Source organism: Protopterus annectens, chromosome 9.part0, assembly GCF_019279795.1.
Source record: "Protopterus annectens isolate FY-2018-M chromosome 9.part0, PAN1.0, whole genome shotgun sequence".
NCBI lineage: Eukaryota > Metazoa > Chordata > Ceratodontiformes > Protopteridae > Protopterus > Protopterus annectens.
The window spans coordinates 1,934,653,081-1,934,666,577 of NC_056743.1; the positions used below are offsets into that span (position 1 = coordinate 1,934,653,081).

Below are 13,497 nucleotides of genomic sequence, written 5' to 3' on the forward strand. Positions count from 1 at the left end.
ATTCTTATGCATAGTGAGAGCATACGAGGCTTCACAGTGATTTGGATGTGGTCAGCCATCAGGGTTGGAAATTAAGGCCTAGTAGAAACACCGTCATCATTACTGGTATGACCACATTTACGGCTTCCTGTATACGACCCCCTTCATTCATAATTTTCCCTTATATCGGGGACTTCCCAGAATCAATGGAGTCAGCTATCTCAACATAAGAATAGCTAGTGGAAGGCTTGATGATAGGCATGGAGGGAAAAAGGATGTAGAAATAAAAGTAAGCATACAGTCATTGTGAAATACTTTTCCAATTTAGCTTTAGTTATCACTGTCCCTTCTGACTTAAGATGGAGCCTGTCTGTGGCATACAAATGCTGTCTGTGCCAGATTTCTCCCTGTCCTGCTACCAGTTCCGGATGCTTCCTTCTCCACTGCTATGGCCACTCTTCATACTATGGAAATTGCTCTTCTCATGGTGCTGGCTGCCGATAGTCGTACAGTTCTTAAAAATGCTCCTGCCACCCCTCCCATTACCTTCCAAGCTCTACTTGCTGCCCTTTCTGTCTCTGTCTGTGTGCATTCACCCCTTCCATGTTTGCTCCCCCATTCCATTTCTTGTGAAGTCTGAGCACCGAGACTAATTTTACCCAAATCTGATCTGCAGACTCCATTAACATGCTCTCTCACATGCACTTTTTCCTTCTTCACTTTCTGTTGCTAGTCCCCTTCTGTCTGCAGCCCCTCGTCACTGCCTATGCCAGATGCATTGCTTTTTGGGATGTATCTGATCTTTTTCCCGTCCCTCCTGCACTTTTCCTACAGACATCTTCCACTGTTATGTTCTATACCCCCAACTCTTCCTTCTGGCTGAGTGCCACGCCCTGCTGCTATCCTTGTTGAGTTGGTTTCTATACAAGTGAATCAAACTGTGTTTCCTTTCTCATCAGTTGTAACTACTCTTTGCATTTGACCTCCTGCTTTTTTTGTTTCTTCTTATGTTTTCTTTCACAGCTGCACCTACCACTTTCTCTCTCTGCCTTCTGTCTCTCACATTATTTGCCTGTACTCCTTTTATGATCTCTTTGTGTTCTGATTTTTTTTCCTACCTTTCTCCCTGCAGCCTTATTATTGCATCTTGTATGCTTGTCTACTCACTGGCCAGCCCACTATCGCCTGTAGCTTGTTTTTTTTCTTCCATGAAGTGTGTCCATTTTCCAGCAAGCTCCCATGTCTTTTTACTATTGTGAAGCTCCTAAAAGCAAATTGCTACCCCTAATACTCAGTATGTCACTGATCTTTCTTTCCTTCTTGCACAACCTGTTCAATGCCTCTTATGCTGTTCCATTTATAGATTCCTCTGCTTTTCCATTTTCCGACTTGGAAAGCAATCTTATTGGCTAAGTAGCACAAGATTGACTTCTATTCTTTCAGGATTTATTTACTGTGACCCATGCACCTTTTTTCATAAAGACATAGTAACTGTGTCTGCTAGTGCTGCCTTCTTGTTTAAGGTAATCTGGAACAGTACCCCAAATCAAGTTATCCAGATGTTCTTCTTGTTTCACTGTTGCAGTCATGACACTTGGGGTTATCTGCCTGCAGGTAGCCCTCAGTTGGCCCGAATACCAGAGATTTAGAATTTCTGCGTTGGATGCTGTCATTCCACAACTGATGGCAGGTTGTCAGGGGTATAAAAACAGGCAGCAGACGCCATTACATCAGTCTTTCTTGCTGAAGAGCCTGAAGCAGAAGCAGTTCGCAAGTGTTGGTCGGCCGCTACCTGAATTTTCATTTACGGATTTAATAATCCTGTAGTCTTCTAAAGCCAAGTAACCCCATTGGTGATAATTTTTTTCTTGCTCTTACCGATGTCAGAAAAAGTTAACAATTATCTTGCCTGTGGAAAGCAAATACCTCACAAAGATTTTCATTCTTACTGCGTCAGCTGTTTAGGCCCAGACCACGATGTCCCTTGCTGTTGGTTTTGTGCCTTATTTAACTCCCAAACCATTCGTCGTCAGGCTCTGTCACTAAATTCTTTCGCTGTCTATCTCTCTATTCTGAATTGGCTTTGGTAAGCCATCCGACTACCGATATTCCAAAAAACAGACCGCATAGGTCCAAAACTGCCGATGATGCTTCCTTTAAGCTAGTCGCCAGTCCGCCGGTACTCGGTGAGGCGCTTTTGCAGCCCCTGATGCCCACTTCAGTGGATTCACAGGCCTCTACGGAGACCCATTTGGAGTCTGGAATGCCACGAGACTCTTCGACTATGGAACCTGCAGATGTCTCTACCTTTACTTAAGGTCAAACATATTTTGGGAAAACGGTAAAGGCATTAATGATATATATAAATACAATTTTAACGTTTTTATTTTTATACGTTATTTAGATTATACTCTGCTATTATGTATTGGATATAATATTGATATATTTAGTTAGTGTATGAGTTTCTGTGTAGGTTTTATTTTCAGTGTACTTTATTTTATGTAATTGTATTAAGTGGTGATTGAGTAATATGTAAGGGGTGTGCACATATAGATATATATATATATATATATATATATATATATATATATATATATATATAGTGGTTGCTTGTATACATTGTTATTCTGAAGAAGTCCAGTCGATGGGACGAAACCTAGGTCAGTTCGTTTGTACACTGGTTTACAGCTTGTGGTTTTAATAAATTCCGTATTGGTGCTTGAACTTCGTTCTTCTCATCATCATTTACTGGAATTCCTAGAGTTTCCGCAACACAGGCCGTTAGCAGTACCCCCTGTCCTGGGTGTTGTGGATGATGTTTTTATGGAATCCAGTCTTACTCCTGACACTTTACCTCCTGCCCCTAGGAAACCAGACTGGTACTACAGAGCATACCTGATGCTCACAAATTTCTTTTCAAGAATTCTACTGCTGACCCAGAGATCATTTCCCTGGGGGCTAAAGGTATCAAGGCCACTACAGCCAAGAATCCCACCCTTTCGGACAGGGATTCCAGAGCTTTGGACAGATGGGGTAAGAAGGTATATACCTCTGCAACTCTTGCTATTAGGGCATTGAATTGTCAGTTTTACATGCTGAAGTACCAGCAGCATATTATGGAACTTATTAAAAAATAGCAACATTTTCAGACTCTGCAGAAAACAAAGAATTGCAGAAGCTTTTGCACTCTGCAAGCCAAGTCAGCAAGCATACTTTGCTGTGTGGCTTTGATGCCCTAGAAGCATCTTGCCGGGCAGCTGTCACTGGCTCTGTACTGAGAAGACCTGCTTGGCTGAAGGAGCAGACCTTGCACAGACCATGTCAAATCAAAGTTACTAGACACTCTTTTGAATAAGGACTGTGTTTGGCACCAAAGGAGAAAAGGTTCTTAAAAAGATGGAAGAAAAAGCAAAGTCAAATCAAAGTTACTAGACACTCATTTGAATAAGGACTGTGTTTGGCACCAAAGGAGAAAAGGTTCTTAAAAAGATGGAAGAAAAAGCCAAGTCTATGCAGACTGTTAAAGAATTCTTAAGTGCAACCACCTGGCATTGCCCTTCCAAACACTGGTCCTTTCCAGCCCCCTCCAGGCCTTCTCCAACCAGACCCAGGGGAAACAGGCCACCCAGACTAGTCTCAGGGTATGCAGAGATCTAAGCAATGGAGTGCCCCCACTCCTAAAGCAGTGAGTGGTAAGCCACCTCCTTACGGAAAAAGCTCACAATAACTTCTTTACTCCACTCCCCAGCCCTGCCAAATTGCTTGTGCCCCTAGGAACAAAACTTGCCCTTCATGCAATAAACTGAATGTCCATCACTCAGGATCGGTGGGTCCTCAACATTGTAACCCAGGGGTAAAAATTTTAGTTCCATTCATTGCCAACCCCAAGCGGGTTTCCAGACCTTCCTCCAAACCAGTGGGCAGAGGTTCAAAGCAAAGTACTTTCCCTACTCAATATCAGAGCTATGCAGCCGGTTCCAGTAGAACAGAGGGGTCAAGGATTCTACTAAAGACTCTTCCTGGTACCCAGGAAAGAGGGCTCTTGGCACCCAGTCCTGGATCTTTCCATTCTTAACACCTTCCTGGTGGTACAGAAATTCAAAATACTTGCCCTGCAACAGCTTTTTCCTATGCTAGCCAAGGATGCCTGGTTAGTCACCCTAGACTTAAGAAGTCTATCTGCATATCTCCATAAGAGAAAGATGCAGGAAGTATCTACGTTTCGGGACAGGGTCTATGCATTATCAGTTCTCTGCACTTCCGTTTGGCTTATCTACTGTGCCCAGACTATTCACAAAATGCCTGACTCTAGCCATTGCGTACTGCAGGCAGAGAAAAATCCAGATTTACCCATACTTGGACGACTGCCTGATTCAGGCGGACAGTCAGGAATTGCTGCTGCAGCACCTGACATTTGTGAAAAACCTTCTCACCTCCTTGGGGTACACCATCAACGAAAAGAAATCAAAACTGGTACCCAGTCAAAAGATTATATTCCTGGGAGCAAGCTTGGACACAACTTCACAGATAGCATTCCTCATCTCAGAAAAACAAGTCTGTCTGACAGACTACTTCAGACAAATGGCCACCAGAGCTCCGCTATCTGCAAGAAAAATACTGCAGGCCCTAGGGTTCATGGCCTGATGTATACTGCTGATTCCATATGCAAGACTGCATATGAGGAAACTCCAGTGGTACTTTAGTCTTTGGTGCCAACATTCTCAGGACGTGGAAACAGTGATTCCTATCATACCCTGTCTAAGGACAGAGTTCCTCTGGTGGGCAGAAGCATGCAACCACAACTAGGGACTGCCATTTACTCAACCCCAAGCCGCGCAGACCCTAACCACAGACGCATCAGACTATGCCTGGGGGGCACACATGGACGAAAAATGTATTCAGGGCCACTGGCGCCCAAGTCAAATTCATCTGCACATCAACCAAAAAAGAGATGCTAGCTGTACAGAATGCCCTGACAGCTTTCAGATCCCTAATCTTTCCAGCACAACTGCTAATAAAAACAGACAAAACCACAGTTTTGTGGTACATCAACAAGCAGGGGGAACCCATTCCTACCCACTTTGCAGGCTAGCCATGGCCCTGTAGAATGCGGCCTTGGACAGTCAAGTCCATCTACAAGCTCAATTCCTGCCAGTCAAAACTTAACTGGCAGACTACTTAAACAGACATCTCCTAGACCCACACAAGTGGCAATTGGAGCACAGCACATTCAACCTTGGGGCACCCCAAAGGTGGATATCTTTGCCTCCCCCTACAACCACCAGCTCAGCAAATTCTGCACCAGGAACCCTCACAGCAGGGCCTGGAAAGTGGATGCCCCATCTTTTCAGTGGGTAAATCTCTCAATCTGTGCCTTTCCCCCTCTGCCCCTCCTTTCACAAGTATTACTCAAGGTAAAGCAGGACAGACCAAGAACAATTCTGGTTGCCCAGGACTGGCTGTGCCAGCACTGGTACCCACTCCTGAGCAGCCTGACATCGGTGCCACCCTGGCACCTACACCAGAATCCAACTATCCTCTCTCAGCAGGAGGGACAGATTCTGCATCCACAACTGCAAACCCTAAGTCTTGCAGCCTGGCTTATTCCTTGAATTCTCCCCCGGCAACCTTAAGCAAACAGGTGCTGGATGTCATTCTTGAAGCCAGAAGACCCAGTACAAGAAAATCCTATGCTAAGTGGAAAAGGTTTTGCTCATGGATTCAGTCTAAAGGAGAGAACACAACACTGCCCTCTCTGCCTCTTATCCTGGATTACCTAGCAGATCTACTCCACAAAGGCCTATCCTTCTCCATTAAGATACATGCTTCAGCCATTTCTTCTCATTACAGCACTGAGCCACCTCTCTTTTTGCACGCTCTTATCAAACCGTTCCTGAGATGGGCAAACAGCTTAAGGCCACCAAGGAGAGCACCCACCCCTGCTTGGGACCTTAACTTTGTACTGGAAAAGCTCACCACCCCCTTTGAACCTGCTGCATCAGCAGAGTTAAAATTCCTCTCTTGGAAAACGGTCTTGCTTTTAGCCATCAGTTCAGTTAGTGTCTGAGCTACAACCAGTTATGGCTGTGGAACCCTTCATTATTTTCCATGCTGACAGGGTTTTACTCTGGACTTAACCCTTCCTTTATACCCAAAGTGGTTCCAGTGTGGCTCTCAATCAATCCATCCATTTGCCAACCTTCTTCCCTAATCCTCAAAATAAAGGAGACATGAATCCTGTACTCCTTGAACGTGCACAGACAGCTCAGATTCCTACCTTGATAGGACTAAGCCCTTCAGAAAATCTGACCAGTTATTAGCTTTGCAACAGGGGCAGAGGGCAAGGCCATTTCAAAACAAACCATTTGCAAATGGCACACTGAATCCATTTCTGCTATAAGCACCACGGGAAACCAACCCCTCAGTGGGTCAGAACACATTCCACTAGGATACCTCTACAGCATTTCTTAGGGAGGTCCCTACCAGGGATATCCTGGAGGCTCCTACCTGGAGTTCTGTACACGCCTTCACCAAGCATTAGCACCTGCCTATCTTTTCCAAATCCAGGGTAGGATTTGTTACAGCAGTCCTGCAAGGCATACTAGCCAGCCCTAACTCTTCTTGACTGCCTCCACCCTTCTTCAGCTTTGGGAATCCACCCAAGTGTGATGACTGCAACAGTGAAACATGAACATAGTACAGTTGTGTACACTTACCATAAATGTAGATGTTAGTGTATTCACTATTGCAGTCCTGCTTTCCCTCCCTCCAGCCCCCTGGTTTTCTCTTTCTCTCTCCCCTATCTATGGCTATTACTAACCCCTTCTGGGGTATTGGTATTGTTATTGGTATTGGTATTTATTTTTTACTGGTGGTGTGTTCCCCATCATGACCTAGCTCCGTATTTGGGGGGTTCCTAACATTTGGGGCATGAAAAACTGATGTAATGGCATCGGCTGCCTGCTTTTATACCCCTGACAACCTGACGTCAGTCCTGTAGCGACAGCACCCGATGCAGAAATACTAAGTCTCTGGTATTTGGGCTGACTGAGGGCTACTGCAAGCAAATAACCCCAAGTGTGATGACTGCAACAGTGAATACACTCAACATCTACATTTATGGTAAGTGTGCACAGCTGTGGTTTCCCCCCCTTCTCCTGAAGACATAGGAGAGCAAATATTCTGTAAGTTGAATCTTAAGACACTTGTTTGTATACATTCTTGGAAATGATGAAACTGGGAAATAGTTAACTTTTCACCTCCTTTACAGCCAACAGATTGGGTTCCCCTGAAGGGAAGCAATCCATTTCCAACTGTCTAGTTGCATGGATGAGATTCTCTAATGATTCCAGAGGCAAGCCTCTTCAGGAAGGCCGTGGTGCGCACTCTGGAAGGCCGTGGTGCGCACTCTGGAAGGCCGTGGTGCGCACTCTGGAAGGCCGTGGTGCGCACTCTGGAAGGCCGTGGTGCGCACTCTGGAAGGCCGTGGTGCGCACTCTGGAAGGCCGTGGTGCGCACTCTGGAAGGCCGTGGTGCGCACTCTGGAAGGCCGTGGTGCGCACTCTGGAAGGCCGTGGTGCGCAATCAGCTGGAGCAGTGGTGACAACCTCTACCTTTTTCAGAGGACAGTGTTGCAGAACCTTTTTGATGCAGCTGCTTGGGCTATTTATACAAAGCAGTACAAGATAGATGTGGTCTCCAGAGATGTAGGAGATGTTCCTACAGCAGTTGTAGCAGATGAGTAGAGTCATTGTTATGAAAGTGGCATCACATTTTCCTTCCTCTTTATAGCGTCTCTTCTTTAAGGAATTGTTAGTTCTTTTAGTCCTGGTGTTGTGTTGTAAAAATCCACTAAATAGTGACAGCCTTATTAGGGCTGTGTTCAGCACACAGGACTGCATGGTGTTATCTTTTCCCCAGGAAATGGTCCTAACTGCAAGATAAGTGTGGTGGCAGAGTTGGATGACTGGTGACTGCAATGTCTGTGCTCCCTTACCATGGCACTATTGTTCATATTTTTTTTTTTTCCTTTTTTGCTTGGAAGATGTCCTGACAGAGTGTGATTACAGTTCTTACACTGTGTTATCTGTTCCGTCTAGTCTGGGAAGTGTAGAATGACCCATGCTGAAAACCAAGGCAGTTGACCTGGCTTCCTAAAGTACTACCGTAGCTAAGTGGGTGGAAGTGATGGATTTACTGTAGCTTCTGTTTTTTCATACTCGTGTTAATTTTTATAGTGTTGCTATCTGGCTTAGTTTTTTGGATTGTGTGTTTTTTTTCCAGTTTTGGTGTTGCAAGTGCACTGCAGTTCTGAACAGTTTGCAAACATTACTTGTGTGGCCAGTTATATTTCAAGGGTCTTCATAGGAAAAGCCTATGCCATGATTGAATACCCTGACAGCTTCTGTGTGAAGCCAGGGACACTAGCCATTTTCAGTCATAGTGAGTACACAGTTGTAGTTCCTTAGTAGTGGAATGCGTCTAATGTAGCTTGTGCTTTTACTAGTTTGCTTCAGTGTACATTCTTGAGGTGAATGTGTGCCTGCATTATTTTCATACCGTTGATTGTTTTCTTCTATTAGGCATTCTTCTGACAAAGTCAACAAGTTGGAGGCCATGGTGGAGACGTACAAGCGGAAGCTGGAAGACCTGGGAGACCTGAGGAGGCAGGTGAAGCTTTTGGAAGAGCGAAACATGATCTACATGCAAAAGACATGTGAACTAGAGGAGGAGCAGAGGAAGGCCAGTACTGTCAGAAGCCAGCTGGAAACGTACAAGAAGCAGGTTGGCGCTGGCTAAGGATCCTTGTTGAGATAAACTTCTGGGGCATGATTGGATAACTATAACTTAGTTCACCTTCCGTATAAATGTTTTTTCTCTAATTTTCAGGTCCAAGAACAACATTTGAAACATGCTGAGGAGGCCATGAAAGCAGAGAAATGGCAATTTGAGTTCAAGAACCTCAAAGAAAAGTATGAGGCATTGAGAAAAGAAAAAGAGGTGAGGTACAGGGATTGTATTATTGCTCCCCATCTGTCAGTGGTTTTAATTGTAGTTTCATCATGTCATCCAGTTTGCACACCCTTCACTTCACATCTGCATGACATGTCATAACGTACACGTATTCCAGTCCTGTTGGCACACTGTGTACATTTACTAATTCCCTTTACCTTATTTAATTTTATTATTTGCAACCCCCATTATGATCCACAAACAGCACAAAGACAATAAAACACCCATGCAAGTTTATTTTTTCAATTTTCATAATAAAATGAACACAGTACTTTAGTTCATGCTTCAAGAACACAACATAGAAGCCAAAGTCATCCCTCCAGTCTCACCTAAGACTTTGCCCTCCAAAAAGTAACATTTCTGTCAAACAAGAGCACAGAATAATAATTCAAAAGTACTCTGCTAAATTCAAGGGGCATACAAAAAAAACTGAAATGTTTAGATGCTTTTTTTATTCTTACCATCCTAGCATTCTAGGTATCCCCAAGTACTGAATGAACGTTTTTTTTTTTTCCTTATTTGCTTCTGCTGATCATCAGTCTGCTCTGTTTCAGGCAGTTGATCCATTCATTTCTGTTTTATAAGGGTAAGGGTAAGAGTCTACCAAGAGGGCATGTTCATTTAGTCAGCCATTGGGGTGATTTGAAGATTTTTTTTTTTTTTTTGCTTTTGCAGCCCTAACATGATCATGTGATCTTGACTGTGCAAAGAACATGGGACTGTAGTGGACTTGACTGATGGATGTTTCCACATTTCCACAAAGGACTTTGCCATCAAGCAGATCTGCCCACGAGCCTGGAAACACAGAATGTAGCACTCTTCTCGGTGTACCTCTGAGTGTGCACAGCACTCCCCAGTGAAGAGGTGAGTGGGCCACACCCCTTCACTAACCTTTCTCTGTCTGACTTCTTCAGCGCTTTGAGTGCAAATCTAACCTTTGTCACTAGCATCACAGTCAGGGCTCCATCATTCTGTACCACAGACCCAGGCAAAAATACTGGATGAAAAATTATGCTCTTAACCTTAAACGCTACTTTCCTCATTTTAATGCTTGTCCTGGTAGAAAAATTGTAGAGCAACTCCTTATTTCTTCACAAAACCTCATTACAAGTAAATAGTATCTCAGGCTTACCTTTGTGAATGACCAAAATCCCAACCATAGGTATTCAATTAGCCTCCATGCAGTCTCTTCACATAGCTATTACCCACCTTCTGTTCCTGCCACCCCTTGACAAATCTAAACATTGGTATGCCAGTTACTACAGACCTTCCACCCATATGAAATTATAATTCTAGGAGACTTTAACATCACCTCCTGGGTCCCCACACATATGAAATCAATGATTTCCTGAGTGACCAAAATTTTTCACAAATAATAAATTCCCAGACAGTCAGACTTTAGACAAAACCTTTTTCTGACTTCATTATTATGGATTCCTCAAACCACATCTATTGAAGCTCTTACCCTACAACTCCTCCTGTAGTGACCACTGACCTATAGCTTTCTCCTACTTTATAAAGAATTGTCCACCACTACTCATCAACTCTGAGTACTGACCAGACTATAACTGCACTAAATTAGGACAAGCTATGCTGACTGTTCCTGTCCTTAGCACCTATCACACTACAGAGGCCACCAAAATGCTGACAGTAGACCTAATGCACTTGCAGGAAAACATTTCCCAACATCTTCAGACTGTACAAAACCAAGCCCAAACTTACTAAAGAATTAAAAACTGGGAAGATGGCTTTGCAAAGGAGATTTCCCCTAAACCCCAGTAATAGACAGATTTATTAACCTGAGAAGCCCAACAAAAAAGGCCATCAGATTTGGATTTCTATCTCAGTTTTCGGCCAGCTTACCTTCAAAACCATCTGAAGTACTTGTGGAGCCTAATCAGCCATGTAACTGTATGAACGTCAAGAAAAGAATCCGAGGAATAAGGCATAGTTTTTCCTGTCCTTGCTTGCTTGACCATGTGATCACTGCAGTTGTTGGTGTAGTCATTCATTTCTACCCAGTAGAGAGGGATTCTTAGACCCGAGAGACAGTTGCAAAGCTCTCATTCTGGGAACAATCATGTCGTCGCCCCCCCCCCCCCATTTGTTCTTAACTCTGTCCCCTGATGTCAGATATGAACACCTACATCAGTGCTGAAAGCCCAGCTATGCCCTACACCAGCTTGTGCATGTTTCTACACACACATGCTGCAGAGAACTACCATCAGTGGCTTGGCTGGAACAAGCTCCTGTCCCCAGTCTAAAACCTTGTTTGCTTGTAGGGCCTACCTCTGAATGATTGTAATCTGCTGACAGGAACCACCAATTCCTACCCTCCCACCCAGGATGGACAAGACAGAATTGGCTACATTCCCCTGCCAGGCTGTTCCAGTACTGAGATGAAAATCTGACTGTGGTCATCCGGTTCATACTCTGGGCTTTATCCTTCTACACCACAGAACTGGAGAGGAGGGCATCATTAAAGGAGAACTGCACCCACAGACTCAAAAACATGTTTATTTCATCATGGTTTGGTGTTTCCTACATTTTAACACCGCTCTGGGACTATTTACAGGTTTTTAAATATTTTTATATGCAATTTCTAAGTGACCACGTGGAGTCTGACATCTTGAAATAATTCTGATTTAGTCTGTACCATCATGCAGTGCTTGTCTGGAAAAAAAAAGTCATGTATGCCTATTTCTTCTTGAAGCTCCTGTCACTGCATTGATTTTACATGCATACACTGCTGTCTTTCAGTTTTAAGTAACATTTCATGCCATTCAGTGACTACTTAAAACACAAAGTGCAAATGACACAGAACAGACTTTCAATGCTGCTTCATTTTAGAATGGCTAAATTGCAGAGTTTTGTAAAGCCTGAATTGTACTACTTTGTCTAATCACCCATCCCCCTTCACACCTAACTTCCCTAGCTTGTCAAAGTGCTAAGGGTAATTTGAGCTACCACCTGCTATGACTGACGGCCCACAGCAGGAGACTTGACTCATGTACAGTTTTCTTGTTATAGCTTTACTTTCTGTATGGGTAGGGAAAGGACCAGGCAGCTTCACAGCATGGGTGAGTTTTTAGGAAGGTCATGGAAATGTCAGTTTGGGGAAGGAAATGGCCAGAAAACTACCTGTATTCATAGGTGGTATTGATCTCAATTAAATGGAGACTGCAGCAAGATGTTCTTCATTCCACATTGCTGCAGTCCTAACTATTGGGGTAGTCCGCTGTCCAGTCGGCCCGAATACCAAAGTATATGGCTGACGTCGGTCAGCGTCAGGGTACTACGCATCATGACGGCGTCATATCATGGTCCGATGCAGAAGCAATTTTGCGAGTGCAGGTTGGCGTTCTGAAAGTTTCTGAAGTCAGAGTTTCAGACCGAATCAGTTGGCTAAGTACCCCGTTGGGGAATATTTTGGTTTTCTTGCCTCAGTATTTAACGGATGTCAGAAAAAGTGAATAACTGTATTTCTTGTGGGAAACAGATACCTCATAGGGATTACCATACTTTGTGTATACCTTGTTTAACGTTGTTGGATGCGCTCTTGTGCTAGATTTAACAAGCACTATTAAGAGAAGGTTAGACTGTGCCAGGTTAGTTTTGCGTTGTAATTATAAAATGCCGGCGCAAGGACAAAGCAGCAAAGCCTAGAGTGGAAGAACCGACAGTCCCAGGCGTCGGATCTTTAGAAGCTCAGTGGAGCGGAGGTTTTGCCAGGTGTTTCTTTGGAGTCTCAGGGAGAGACTTTACTGTTACAGGATGTATCCTAGGAAGTAGGCCAGGCTGAGGGGCTTCTCAGGTGGCTGTTCTTCCCTCTCTTCCTAAGGTGGTTAGAGCCTCCCTTCTGTTTCCAAGGCTTCTTTGAGAGGCAGGCCAAGTTTAACTTCAGTGGGGTTTCTCCTAGTGCTTCAGGGTCTTTGCCTAAGAAACATATGCTTAAAATGGCAGAGGATTTGATTACTATGATTAGAGGTTCTATGCCCCTGATAAGAGGCCTAGGGTGGAACCTGAGTTTGAGAGTTTTGAGCAATGTTCGGATGCTTCTGAGTCTTGACTGAAGACTTGCAGGAGTATCCTCCTTATTCTGATTCTGATGTGGATGATTCTACTCCTTCAGCTTCTCCTCCTGAGGATTTTTCATTTTCAGAGACTCTGCATTCCATGAGGGAGCATTTTAAATGGGAAGGTCAAGATTTCTCTGATTCCAGGAAGAGGCTTAGGGAATTCTTGTTTTACCCCAGCATAGGCCTTTAGCTATACCTCCTGTTCTGAATGTGGTGGAAGATGTTTTGCAGAGGCTTCCCTCAATCCTGATTCTTTGCCTCCTGCCCCAGTTAAACCGGATAGGTACTATAGGGTGCCTGAAGCTCATAAGTATCTTTTAAGAGTCCTAGGGCAGACCAAACTGTCTCTCAGGGGCCTAAAGGTGTGAAGGCCTCTGTTGTTAAAATCCTGTTCCTCCTGATAAAGAGGCAAGGGCTTTGGATAGAT

The 13,497-nt window shown here is 44.1% G+C and overlaps 1 protein-coding gene across 1 annotated transcript in view; it reads left to right on the forward strand.

Annotated features, from left to right (window-relative positions):
• Positions 1 to 13,497, forward strand: part of HOOK2 (hook microtubule tethering protein 2) — a gene marked incomplete in the record, with an annotated part of 1,827,100 nt that overhangs the window by 652,660 nt on the left and 1,160,943 nt on the right. Inside the window, 2 exon segments of the mRNA XM_044084742.1 lie at positions 8,562 to 8,763; positions 8,869 to 8,979. Coding sequence (XP_043940677.1) covers positions 8,562 to 8,763; positions 8,869 to 8,979 — 313 coding nt within the window.